The sequence below is a fragment of the Lagopus muta genome, chromosome 5 (genome assembly GCF_023343835.1).
Source record: "Lagopus muta isolate bLagMut1 chromosome 5, bLagMut1 primary, whole genome shotgun sequence".
Taxonomy (NCBI): Eukaryota; Metazoa; Chordata; class Aves; order Galliformes; family Phasianidae; genus Lagopus; species Lagopus muta.
Window position 1 is genome coordinate 57651472 of NC_064437.1, and position 14110 is coordinate 57665581.

The 14110-nt window shown below is 45.3% G+C and overlaps 1 protein-coding gene across 22 annotated transcripts in view; it reads left to right on the forward strand.

The window, feature by feature from the left end:
* TCF7L2 (transcription factor 7 like 2) overlaps positions 1 to 14110 on the forward strand; it is a 171154-nt gene that overhangs the window by 133385 nt on the left and 23659 nt on the right. For 18 of the 22 annotated variants that reach the window (XM_048945638.1, XM_048945639.1, XM_048945644.1 and 15 more), the window contains exons 5-6: positions 11021 to 11153; positions 13286 to 13388. In XM_048945638.1, the coding sequence (XP_048801595.1) occupies positions 11021 to 11153; positions 13286 to 13388 (236 nt within the window). The remainder of the gene's footprint in view (positions 1 to 11020; positions 11154 to 13285; positions 13389 to 14110) is intronic. The other 4 variants (XM_048945640.1, XM_048945642.1, XM_048945656.1 and 1 more) reach the window with 1 other exon arrangement.

Genomic DNA, 14110 nt, shown 5'->3' on the forward strand with positions numbered 1-14110 from the left:
GGTCAGAGCTGATCGCGGTATTTTCATTGGGAAAGGCGTGAAATCTGCGCGTGGGGGGGGGGGGGGGGGTCGATTTGTGCCCCCTGTCCTCCCCCCTCGAGGTGAAACTAGCAGAGTTTGCCCCTCCGTTTTGTTTTTATCTTTTCTTTCTTTCTTTCTTTCTTTTTTTTTTTTTTCCCTCAATGAGCGCAGAGGCTCTCGATGTATTTTTTTAAACTTTTCCGAAAACGTCGAGCGATGCGTTATCCCTCTCATCCCGTAAATACCAAACTTTGTCGTAGCATCGGCTGCTGCGGGGATGTGGGATGCGAGCCGCGGCCCCGCATGGTCTCTGCCTCCCCTCCGGGACGGCGGCTGCACGGTAAGGAGCGCGGGGCCGGGGCTGAGCCCCGCGGGGCTTTTCCCCGACGGCTGCGGGGCGACGCGGGGCACAACTCCTCTCCCGCGGCGGCTGTGGGGCGGAGTGGGGCAGAGGGACCCTCGCAGCCCTCCTTCAGGCCGCACGTCTCGTCCCGTCCTGTCCCGTCCCATTTCGTCGCGTCGTGTCCCGTCCGGTCACTGCCAAAGCTGCAGCGGGACTCGCACGTGTGACAAAAGGCGGCCGCCCGAGTTGTGGTGGCCGCTGTGAATAGAGGGAGGGAAGGCAATTAGTTGCCGTGTTGTCGGGGCTTTTTACTTGTCAAACTGGAGCCTCGTTGCTTTTGTTGTCGCCGTGTAAAGGGAAATCGCGGGTTTTGTTTTGGTATTAAGGGCCTTAAGGATTGCTGGCTGACATCGCGCTCGTCGGGGCCGGATCAGTGCTGGGAGAGGGAAGCGGGGCCGGGCTCCTTCCCCACGTAGTGTCTTAGTGTTATTTTTTCCCCATGTCCCGGTGCCACCTTTGCATTCTGCTTCAGTTTTGCCGCTTTCTTCATCCGACCGCCACTTAACACACGTCCCCAGTACAAGCCTGCAGCCATCCAAGCTCTTCCCGCGTAAAACAGCCCCAGTTTTGTGCCTGCATTTATCTATGGGTGCTCAGGGACAGGATACTGTGCTTGCAGGGGGGCAGGCAGGTGCAGGTGGAGGGCTCAGCTCTGGGCCCCCTGACCATCTCACCTGGCGGGATAGAGTGGGGCCCTGCTTCTCAAACCTCCTTGCGTTGCAGGGTGACTTCTTGACAACTTTGTGCCAAGGGATAAGGGATGCAGGTAGGATGCTGTGGTTCTGTTGTGTGTGTCAGTGCGGTGCCAGGCTGCAGCCCCGCTTGGCTCGGCTGTGCTCAGGGCATCCCCGTGTGCTGTCCCCTAGGGAAATACAATCGCCAGGCAAGCAATCCCAAAGTTCCTCTGACAGTGGGGTCAGCAGTTAGCAGAAATATTAAATACTCCTGAAGAGGAAAAGATATGGGGAGGGGAGGAGAGGGGGGGGGGGGAGACCAGAGCTGATGATAAAGGTCTGCCAAATGTCACCCCTGGGTTACAATGCTGCGAAAATACTCTTCCCTCTTACAGCTCTTCCCCTAAGAAATTTGTTTAGAGGGGTTTGACAGCATCACAGTACAGCGGCTGCAGCACTGAGCTGGTCACGCTCCCTCCCGGCCGCATCCTTGCCGCGCTCTGCAGCACCTGTGCAGCCTGGGCTGTGGTGGCATTGTCACTGATTTCCAAGGTAACTGCTTTTTTTGCTCTTCTGAGCAGACATACCTGCATGGTGGGGGGGGAAGGCTTTTCCCCGCTCCCTAGAAGGATGGTAAAGTGATTTACTGGGGAAGAGAAGAGCTTCTATAACTTCGCTAACTGCGGCAGGCGATTTAGAAATAAGACACTTCTCACGGCCAACATGACAGTGGATTTGGAGCGTTCAGAAAACACCAGGCCAAAATACTGGAGACATCTTGATCTTTTAAGACAGCTTTTTCAGTACTTTAAGTGAAAGAAGGGGGGGGGGGAGCGAGCAGGGAAAGAAAAAGAGAGAGAGAGAAAAGCTGCAAGGAAAATAATACAAAGCCGGCACAATTGGCATCCAGACAGTAAAGAAACAAAGTTTTTGAGGTTAAGAGAAGGAAAGACAAAGCTGTTATGTACCCGAGGGATGCAATTTTAGTGGGAATGGAAGATTTGAGTGGGAAAGGAGGAGCGCTTGCCTCTGGGCTCTCTCTCTTCCAGCAGTTGGGCTGCTGGCATCTCAATTTGAATTGCTGGGTGAGTAGCACTTGCTGCGTGCGCGCTTTCCGTCTTGACCGTTGAACTTCTTATGTGACTCCGCTCCCTCTCTCCCGCTCTCTCCCTCTCTCTCTCTTTCGTCGCGTGTGGAATAAAAAAAAAAAAAAAAACAAGAAAAGAAAAGGAAAAAAAGAAAAAAAGTGGGGGAGAAACAGGCGAGCATCCCTGGCTGCGACCTTTGTTAGCCGTGCTGTTGTTATTTATTTATTTTATGGTAATCACTGTTTTTAGGAGGGGGAAGCATGACTTTTCGATGGCACTTTAATTTTCCAGTGGTCGCGGGAAGCGAGTGGGGTTTTGTCTCGGCACAATGGTGCAGCGGGGCAGAGTTGTTGCACTCCTCCTCTTTTCTCCTTCCTCCACCCGATTTCTTTTCTTTTTTTTTTTTTTTTTTTTTTTTTTTTGGACGGGGGGAAGAAATCCTCTCACGCTCGCAGGGTGGGATCAGGGTGTGTGCAGAGGGGGGGCTCAGAGCCCCGTGTGCGTCAGGTTTCAGGTTCTGATTTATAGATGGGGAACAATGGTTAACAGCGAGGGTGAAGGGAGCGCGTGTATCATCTGTGTGTTCCGCACGCAGTGATACAGCCACGCAGGGAACATGACATCACTCTCTTTCTTTCCTCTTTCTCCTTTGGGGCGGAGGGGGCCACTTCAAAGCTTTCCGCAGTTCAGTGCGATATTTCCTTAACTCTGAAACCATGAAGGTAAAATTGTTGTTTTAGGAGGAAAAGTTGGTTTGCGGCAGGGCACATGTGGTACAACGAAGGGTCTTTGGAACGGATGTGGTCTCGCTCCTGCCGTACACAGAACGAGATTATTTTTGTTTCTTTGGGGGAAATTAATGAAAATTGTATACAGTAATTTTTAATTGAGTGGTTTGATGCTGCGCTTGGTTGATACCCCATTCTATTTTCTGAATTCTTCATGAAGCTCAGCTGTAAAGGTGAAAATTTCAGGGGCACTGCATAAAGATGATTCCACTCAGTGACAAACAATATGAGAAATACTGCTGAATTTTGATAAATCCCAGTTAATGTGTGTCGTGACGTGGTGCTTCTGTGTTTGTTACCAGAAGTCTGCCAGACTTTTTATTCTTTTTTTTTTTCATCCTTATTCCAGTAAGTAACCCAACCCGACAGCCAGTGCTGTCCTCTGCCCATACTGATACACAGAGTGCAAAGAAGGGCTGAATGATCTCCGAGAGCATCTCGCTCCAACTGGAGGTTCTGTGGGAGCCTTCAGCTTTCTGCTGTTGGCTTTTCCAGCCCTGCCAGGCTTGCTTTTTGGGTCCCTCGATCCGGGAGCACTTTGGTGCTACCTTTCCTGAGTATTTAATATTTCTGCTAACTGCTGAGCTGATTTATTTGCCTTTTCTTGTATAAAGCATAAAGGTGATAAAATCCTGTAGAGATTTATTGCCATTAAAATCTGAACTGACAGTTATTGAGATGTTTCTTTCTCCCTGCATGCTGCTGAGGATGCAGCCTTACATGAGTGGGGACGAGACCCCGTAAGCAGCTCTCTACCTTTACAGGAATTCTTTTTGCTGAGAGGTAGGGCGGAAGGCCTTGGGGTGCAGGGTGCACTGGCCCCTTATCTTCCAAAATACAGGCAAGGTGTGTCAATTCTGAGGCGTGTTCAGCCTCACATTTTCAGAGAACTTCTGCATTTATTCAAGAAATAATTGGTCTGGACTGTTAATTGAGCCGCTCAGTAGTTTTGTGGTGGATAATTGATGTTTTGAGCACATTTAAAAATGAAAACATTTTTAGAGCTTTGTTATTTCGTAAAGTATTCAATATACATTTGCTACCTATGTTGTGTCGAGGTATTGAGCACCTTCTGCTATAATTTGTGAGCACTGCATTTTTAAAGGCTGCACTGAAAACTTGGCGTCCTATCTCGAGGCATGTATGTGCATGTTAGTTTTTTAATAACGCTGCTGCTGCTGAAATAGCCCAGTGCTGGTGGGGGTAGGCATGCATGGCAATTTCTCTTCATTTCTTGCAGTTTTTTTAATAACCTCACATTCAAGTTCTTGCTGGAGACAGAAATCAGAGATACCCTAATGAAATCAGTGGGCTTTCTTCCGCGGTGCACGGCTGTGTGGTGCTGAAAGCTGTGATTTACATGCAAGAAGCAAAGCTGTTCATAACGTGGCATTTTACAGACTGCTAGGTAGCAAGTAAAATTGCATTAATAGGTATCCATACAAAGCGCATTAAAAATGAGGTCTCTGATGGCAATTATGCAATCAGTCTTTTGCTTAAATTCCTTTTTCCTTCTTCCCACCTTTTCTGAATCTCGGTGCATGCACTGTTGCTCAGCATCTCTCCCCCAGTGCTGTTCAGGACCATCACCTGAGCACCTGTTCAGCTTTCATCAGTCGCTTTGCTCCGTGTTTCTGTTGACACATTTTAGTGGTACTGCTTCGGGAAAGAATGTTCTTTTGGCTTTAATCAGATATATGCCACCACTCCGCTCCTTACCTTGTTATACATGAAGGAAGGCTTACTTGCTAGAAAAGAGATAATATCTGCCTAGTAATTAACTATACTTTAGTTAATTACAAAGAAATCATGGGATGTTTGTCCGATGGTGAAAAGGAGCGCTATATCTCCTTGCATGGCAGAAAAACTCACCCTTAGCCCCTCTGTGCCTGGAACACAAAGTCCCAGCGCTGCTCACCCTCATGGAGTGGTTCACCTGTTGATCCCATCAGCCGTAATTCTGAGCTGCTGGGACGCTGCCCAGCAGTGTGCAGCCTCCGTGCATGGGGTACAGCTGGGGAAGTGCGAGCACGCGCTCAGAGCCAGGATGGATGCAGCATTCTCTATGTCAATAAAGCAGTGAGGGAATGACCAGGTAAAATTGGATGTAAATATAATTAAAAGTGATACTGGGGGATGTCGGAATGTATAGCTGTGTCTAAATAGGTGTTTATCTGGGGCTGAGCTGCTGTCCCCATAACACTGTGTGGTCCAAGGATGCAGCATTACACTTGTATCGAGACCCTGTTTATTTTTCTTGAAAATAAAAATTTAAAAAAAAAAACAGGAAAAAAAAATCCTCCAAAATACAGTAGCAGTAAGATTTCAGCCGACACCTGCTTTGCAAGAAAAGTGTGAGAGCACTTAATAACAATGTTTTACTGCTAATGTTTTTAATTCTCCTGCTTAGAAACTACAAGGCGGTAATTAGCTAAATCCCGTTCTTTTCTTTTTACGCTAGAGGATTTGGCATATGCTAATTGTCACCAGATCATTTCACGTAATTGCCTTTTGGCGAAATTAAGTGGAAATTTCCTGAACATCTCCAAGGTTTCCCCCTTTCCCCTCTGAGCACCCGCTCCGGGTTGGGAAGGACACGGGGAATGGCTGGCGCAGGGGCTCGGTGCCTCGCTGTGCAGGGGGCACGTAGGAGAGCTGAGGGAAAATGCAAACGCTGCGTTCCTGAACGGAACTGCTGGATGCACGTGTGGGATCGCCAGGAGAGCAGCTCTGGGGGAAGCTGACGGCTCTTTTGGAGCAGGTAGGCTGGTGCTGTGCTTGGGAAGGGGAGGGGCAGCACAAAGATATCGAATGCTGCTCCCCACTTTTTTTTTTTTCTGAAGGGGAGGGCTGGGAGGTGGTTTTTTGTCAGCCTCTGTCTAGGGGGGGGGTATTGTCCCAGCACATGGCTGTCAGTGCTCCTGTCATCATTTGTGTGAAAGAAGAAAATGAGCCTTTCTTAGGAGGGCGAGTTGGGATTATCAATGGGGGCCTTGTCTCCCGTTACAATAGGCAGTTAGCTTAGGGCAGGACCTTAGGCAGAAATCAGCTACATTGAACTGTGAAAGGGCTCAGGCCACTGTATCAGCCATAATGGGGCAAGGGGAAGTAGTTTTCAGGAGAAAATGCTTAGTCAGGTGTGAAAACATCCTTACAAAATAAACAGAGCAGGGTAAAATAAAATCTTTATTTTTTCAGGGAATGCTTTCTCACTGGCATCGGAGTTTTGTGTTTGTGACTCAGTGCCCATCCCTTCCCATCTAGTGGTGGGTCTGGTTGGTGTTAGCCTTTCTGTGACCCCAGATGGTTGCACTGAGATCCGCTCGGTGGTTGTAGCTCTCTGCTGGAGTTTGGGGAGCTCTGGCTGGTCTGGGTGCTCTCCCTTGGGTGCTGGTCACTCTGGCAAGAAATGGAAGAATATTTCATTTTCAACAATATCTTGGAGTTTACTCCTTCTTGCTGCTTATGTTTCTGAAACTTACAGATTTTGGGAGGAGGAAAGTTAATTCCGAGGCAGGTCCAGCAAGAGACCAACTTAGAGGAAAAAAAGACAGTCTCTTGTGAGCATCTTCAGAGCTGCAGTGCAAGAGCAGCTCAGGAACATCTGTTAACATTTCCCTGCCCATAGCATAACTGCAATAGCACCATCTGGAAAATACAGGGAGACAAGTTATAAACCTGTTTTTAATGTGAACTGATACTGAATGGGACCCTTTGCCTAGCCCAGGGAACAGCTCCAGGAGGGCTGCTAATTCACTACCACCTCCGACCTTCTGCATCCATCCCGGAGGAGAGGGAAAGGCTGACAAACCCTCTTCTGTGCTGCTTTTGTTTTATTGTATTAGGCTCATAAAGGCACTCTCAGGGCCCATCTTTCTCCAGCGGAAAGGAAAAGCCAGAGGGGAACGGGAAAGAGGAGGACGTAGCAAAAAAAAAAAGACAGGCGGAGCTCTAGCTCCATTTGTTTTTGGTGGATGGTGATTAATAGGTTTGAAGGTGAATGGCAAGCTCGGGGTCCTGTGTGATGGGGAAGGAGAGGGGGCCCGGGGCACAAGTGCTCATCCATCTCCCCTGTCCATGGTCCCATTTGCAGGAGATGCTCATGGGAGGCTGCCCACCCCCTGCCCAGCGTGTCGGGTGCAGGGTCTTGGGGCACGCTTCAGAGGTGCTCCACGACCCTACTGTCCTCCAGGGCAGGAGCTTCCCCCTGCCCTGAGCTGTGAGGATGGAAGAGAGAGGCAGTGCTGTAGGGTCAGGCTACCTTGCTGCTGTGGTGGGGTGGTGCTTTGCTTGGAAACGGGATGCTTTTTGTAGATTTTAGTAACGCCACATTACCTCCACAAGGACAGACCTTCTGGCAACCTTGGCATGTTCTTCTCTTGGGTTTATACCATGTTTATTATTAAAGCCAAACAAGCTATGAATTTGCAAACAAAAAAACCTGCAGTTACAAACTCTTCCTATTTAAAGATGGTTTTCTCTTTGTGTGCCCAACAATGCAGTGTTTCATCTTGTTCAAGTCTTATGTTGCTTTTAGAGACTTAGGAACTATTGATTTATACAGCATGTATTAACTTCTTCAATAAATGGGGAGTATTCATCAGTGGGGTGTATTAAATTGGGCTGTATACACATAGAAGCATCTTTCATCCTGTTAATGAAATGTCCTTACCATGCAACAAAGACTAATACACAGCAATTTACACACACAATCCCCTGCAGTTTAAATCTGAAGTTCAGTTGTTTTGGTGTTTTTTTTTTCCCTAAAGGCTCCTATCAAACTTAGGCTAAATGGATTTCAGAATCTCTCTCTAATATATATCAGTCCAAAAACTGTTGAATTTGTTACCCTTTTTTTTTTCATTCCACAGCTCAATTGTTGTTTAAAATCATCTGTGTTTAAGCGCTCCCAAAAGCATTTCAAATTCATATATAGAGATTTAGTAGTTGGGTCCCTATGGGGACAATTTCCTCTGGTTTGCTTCAGGCAGGGGTTATCAAGAAAAGCAAACTTCTGTTGTTTTTTTGCAATTCTTTACCATGCCCTCTAACCCAGTGCATGAGATCCCAGCTTTCAGTGCAGACAAGTGATTTACCAGCAGATGACTTGGTGCTTTGTAGACGCTGAGATTTCTCTCCAGAAATCTCCACTTACTCCCGTCCTATTATCGCATGCACTGATGCTAATCTGTATGTGCCCATGCAGCTCTGCTTTCCCTTTCTGACATAGCCATAAATGGAATTCTTCAAGTTGCCAGAGAAATTCCGGCATCTCACAACAGCTTTTAGTTTAAAACTGCCCTTCCTGAAGTACTCACAAACGTGTCTTGGGGAAGGGCCTTTTGCAGGGGGTTGGGTGGCTGAGATCACCTAATAGGTGTCTCCTATTGACTCTTCCCTGGTTTACCTTTCATTGCCAGTGGATGGGGTTAGGACCACACTTGTTTCTCTGGCCGAGCTCCCATTGACTTCAAAGGAAGATGCATATGCAGGATTAATCCTGCTCTTTCCCAGCTAGTCCTTTCTTTTTCTCTTTTCCAAGGAAGCTCAGTTAACTTCAGGAGTTCTGCTTTTAAAGAGTAGCTCATTATCATACTGTGCATGATTAGCTTAGCTTGCAAGTTGTGTGTGCTATTCTGAGCAGAGTGAATACCTTTTCCCAGTGTGTAATAAACTCTGCAAAACAGAGCGCAGTCCAAGCCGAGGGCAGCAATACAGCTGCTGACTGATTTTTGAGCATAGAGATGTTAATTTCCCATTTTTTCCCCAGTACATTCTCCCCACACCTCTGCCCCAACACCATCAGATTTGCTAAGTATCCTGCCCTTATACCTACTACCTTTACATGAATCATCCAACTTCAGGGCAGTCATCCAAGAAAAGTGACTTACCTGGGGAAAACTTTGCAGACAAGTCTAGGCTGTTGATTTTTTGTTATTGATTTTCCCCTTTCCATTCCATTTTTTTTCTGTGAAAAGGGTTAAGTAAAGCACATAACAATGTAAAAGCCATGCCATTTTGGCAAGAAATTGCAGGGGTCTTGGTTTATCAGAGCAGTGGAAAGTGGTTTCCCACAGTACACATGTAACCCTCTATGGTATGTATATATATATATAGGTGTGCAAGTCTATTGTTCTCCTCGAGCATTGTTTCTTGTTTCTTGGCTTATGTCTAACCCTCCTTAGGGGGCTCTTCTGTCCCTTACTTGTGTTTTTAACTAACCAGTTCCAGTTTATATGAGAACAAACTCTCAGTGGAAGACAGAGCACTGTGCTGTTTTAACGTCCTTCAGGACCTGGATGAGGTTTTTAGCAGCAATGTGTGGATGTAATTGGGAGAGCAGAGAGCTCCAGCAGCCAACACTCATGCTTTGGTCACCAAAGAACAATCTGTGGCCAACAGAAATCCCTCTCATTGGGAACATTGCTTTCTGCAAACTAGATTTCAGCTAGCCATTTGGCCACGTACAATGCTATGCTGTTAGTGTGAAAGCTTGCTAAATTCTTCAGTACTTTCAGAGCGTTGAGGGTTGGTTCACTTGGAAGAGAACAGATTTTTGGTCAGAGGACATCTGGAAAGAAGGGGCTAAATCAACATGGCTTCTCTGATGATGAGGCTGGCTCTGTGTAGCTGTGAGCTGCCCACAGCTCTACAGCTGCCCTCAGACCCATGTGCCATGACTCGCGTGGACTTTTCTGTGCCACAGAGCTGAACCATTCTCTGCAAGGGCTGCAGGAAAGTAAATCCTGCTGTCGTTTCACAAATGACTGAATTGTTTCTGAAAGGCTTCTATGAGAAGCTGAGAGGGTCAGAGCTGAGGTGCATGGGCTCCAGCACTGGGGTGCTGTGCTGGCAGCAGTGGGCGTCGGATGGCAGCGGTGCTGTCGGGGCTGCCCTGCTCTCGCTGCTCTGTTTTAATGCGATTCCTTTTACTTGATGTTAATGCAAGTTGTTCCTTACTTAAAGTAATAAAAGGAAATGAAGACACATTCTAAAATGAAACCTGACTCTAATCCATTCATCATCTAATACCAGCCTCTTTATCTTTGCTGGTACCTAATCTGGTTAAATGTCCCTGTTGTAGGATTTTAGTGAAAATCCTCTATGGGGAATAGGGTTTTTTGCAATTGGATTACTCGCAGTAAATGGTCCAGCAGTTTGCTTGTTTCAGCTTAATTTTTTCTTTGTGATCTTGTAAGGGTAAGTTACAGTTCAGCCTGTCTTTTCCTTTCATTCATTGACTCGTTCTTTCTTTTTATTATTGTTATGAAGAACAAGATATATATTCCCCCCCCCCCACCCCCCCTTGAGCTAGGAATGTGAAAAGAAAAAGAAAAACCTCCTGATATCTATGTGATTTTTCCCTCCACAAGAGTTTGAATTTCAATGGCTTTATCTATGTTTTTGCCATTATTTATACGGATAAATATTTTAGTAGCCTATTTCATCAGTATCCAGTTTCCATTTATTAGCACTCTGATGAATTGATAATTAATCAGCTCCTCTAAAATATATATATATAAAATATGCAGGTGATTGCTTGTCAGATTAATGCTTGCTGATGAAGGGAATACTCTTGCACTACAAAGGCTTTTTATCTGGAGTATTTGCAATGAGCAGTAAAATGCAGAACTGAAAGTGAGGACAGGAAGGGGAAAGGAAAAGACCTACAGGTCAGTGAGCATTTGGGTCTCTTGCTAATTAAATGGGGAACTCTGTCAGCCCCTCACTGAGGAGTCTGCCTGCATCTTCGAGGTGAAGCCCAAGATTATAAAATAGAAAGGACAAATTTTAAAGAATTGCTGTTGTTCCATACAGGAGCACGACAGGTCAAAAAGATGAAAGAAACTCAAGAGCAGGGAAAGTGTGTGAGCAGATTTTAAGCAAGAGGGTGGGAAAGCTGCAAGGTTGGCACCAAGAAGGGATCCGGAAGAGCATGGAGCTCACGGGAATCCTAGGTGCTCTGTTTGCTGCATGTTGTGCCTTGTGCTGCAGTGGGGAGAGTGCAGCCTTCCTCTAATGCCATCGACCTTTCTCTCTTGACAGTCTAACAAAGTGCCAGTTGTGCAGCACCCGCACCATGTACACCCTCTTACACCGCTTATCACGTACAGCAATGAGCACTTCACACCAGGAAACCCTCCTCCACACTTACCAGCCGACGTAGATCCAAAAACAGGTAGGTGGGAAATAGTTTTGGGTTTTGAGAGAGTGTGGGTGGATCTCTCCATTCTTCATATTATGGGGAAGGATTTCCCATGCTGGAGCACCAAAGGAGGCATGTAAAACGTCAAATGCATGTGAGAATCTGGACAAAATAGTTTCTTTTGAAGCTAATTAGGCTTCAGAAGGAAACCTACTGGGTGAATTTTCATAAAGCTTCTGCAAAGTGACACCAGACTTGCATGTGTGGGGCCGTTTGCAGGTGTGTTTCTGTGCAATCATGATACCCCATCCAGTAGTCAGACATGCTAACTGCTTGGTTTGCATGCACGACCCAGAGAGTTAAACATGTACGTTCTGTGATCTGCACTTACAAAATTGCAGCTGGAATTTTAAAGGTGGTGGGTCATGACCAGTTTCAAAATGAATCTCTTTTAATTCCCCAAATCCCATTGTTTCTGTGTCAGGAGTTCAGCCATTTTTCTCCTATTATGTTGAATTTTCATCCACTCTAACTACTTAACTCAAGCTATCTTCTTGCAACTCTTTTCCCCAATGTAAGTGTACCCAACTCTCAGTTCAGCCTGAAGGGCAGTCTTCGTGAATATAGAGCAATGTGTAAAACCCTGACTAGATTTTTTGGTGTTACAGAATAGAATTTACATGTTATTCTAACTTTTAAAGAGTCCCTGTTTAACCCGAGGGCCCGGAGAAGTCAAACAGCGTCAATCTTCTTTCTTCAGGCTGCACTGAGCTCCTAGTGACAGTGGTTTTGTTTTTGTTAATCCAAGTGCCAGCTAGTTAATTGGAAAGAGCATCTGAAACTGAATCCAAGTTCAGAGTTTGTCAAAAGAATTGCCCTGTGTTGCCCTAACATATGCAGATAATTTATTTAAGCTCCAGCCCTTGAACAAGGCAGTGCATTAGCTGTTTTTCACTCCATACACTTCAGTGGGGGCCCCTTTTAATTGTCCTTAATACTAACTTCACGTGGCTTAAAAGGAATCCATCTCGCCATCACTGGGTGCTGCAAGAGAATAGCAACCTCTCATTTAAATTATGGTAGTACAGGGAATAGCTTTTAAATGGTTATCGTAAAACATATGATTAACGTCCATAGACTGTTTGCTTTTCTTCAGTGAACATTCTTTCAAGTGTGCAAATAGCTCACCGGATGGTTAAAGCCCAGTTAATCTGTTTGGTTTTTGTAATGGAGAAAAAGCAGTGTCTGCATGAAAATCTCACAAGGAGATTTAATTTAGAGATTAAGAGCTTCCCGAGTGACTTAAAAAAATAGTTTTTAGCCATTATTGTGGTCCCCCCTCCTTTTAACGTCCTCTGTTTTAATTTTACTTTAGCTATGTAATTGAGCTCTGACTTGGTACTTGAAAGTCTCAGTCCTGTAGCCTTTACTCCTCCCCTGAGTAATTCCTACTTGCTTCTAAGGCAAGGATCCTAAGGTTTGAGCTTCCACTCTGCTCCCTGAGTGGGGGTTGCACCAGTTTCAGAGAGAATTGATGGGCTTCCTGTTCTACCCGCCATACCTTCAGCCTCTGCCCCCTATTTTACCAAGCACTTCCAGGCTCTGTCATTGCTTTTATTTTTCTGCCCTTCTGTTTGGTTTTGCAGAAGTTTAGGAATGCAAAACCAAGTGTCATTCATGTGCTTCAAAAGCAAACACCATTTGGAATTATAACAACTTTCTAACTCTTTTTGGAGGTTGCTTTGGAATATTGCCCTGCTATTGAGTATGCAGTTGAAGTAAGGGTAGAGTCTGTGCTCTTTTGGAGAGTTTGAGAGTGAATAAACCACAAACTTGATTGTTCTGTTGATCACTGAAGACAGCACCTAGCACAGCATCTCACCAGAACAGTAGCTGAGGCTTCTACGTTCTTCACTTTAATAACAAAATAATTATGCTTGAGGAGATGACAGAGAGAACTGCATCAGTTTTTCTGGTTGAAACTCATTTATCAAGATGCCAAGAGGCCATTTATAAGACTGTGAAACAGCTTGTAAAAACTCAAAGAAAAGTCACGAGTATTGGAGTGAGAAAGAAGAGATAGCGATGTAGAAACATATAATTTTACCTTGTTTACTTTCTCCAGTGTCTCAACACTAACCTCACTTTATGTTCCTTTTCCGCAGGAATTCCAAGGCCTCCACATCCTCCAGACATATCTCCTTATTATCCCCTATCACCAGGCACTGTAGGACAAATCCCCCATCCGCTAGGATGGTTAGTACCACAGTAAGGAGTTCCATTTTTTTAATTTCCATTTTCTTTTTTGATGTATAAAATTCATGTTAAAAATTGTGTGTGTGTGCGCGCCTGTGTGTACGTACTGAGATAAGTCTGTTTGCCAACTGCCACTTTACTGAGTGATTATCAATTTACCCATCTCATAAAAATTAATTAAAACTCGCACCAAGTCATGTGGTCTTAAACAAACACAGGCAGCTGCGCACAGCTTTGCATGTTGTCTCAACCGACTGATGGCTCGTGAAGCATGCATTTTTAAGCTGTTCTGCAGAAATGTTCTTTTCTTGTTAGTACCTTTACACTAACCACATTTGTTTGTTTAATACACCCTCATGTTTGGTTTTCTGTGAGTTCACAGTGGATCTAATGGACTTCTTACATTTTTTTAACGGGGCCATCCTCATTATAAATGTGAAAGTTTAAATTTCTTTGGCTTTCCCTGTTAAAGCCCCATTCGTTTTTCTTGTGAAATAGTAGAGCTTTACATCAACTGGTGAACAGCATTCCTGGCTGAGACCGGGTTGGACAGTTGGAATCTAAGGAATGGAGTTTTCTTGCAAACAAGAAAGAGGAATCAGCTTACTTTAAAACTGGCTAAGAAAAAAAGCCATATGAAGTAGTTGTTGGGTTTTTTGCTTATTTTGGTGTGTTGGTTTTTTTGTTTGCTTGTTTGTTTGTTTTGTTTTCCCAACTCTTTATATTCCGCTTGC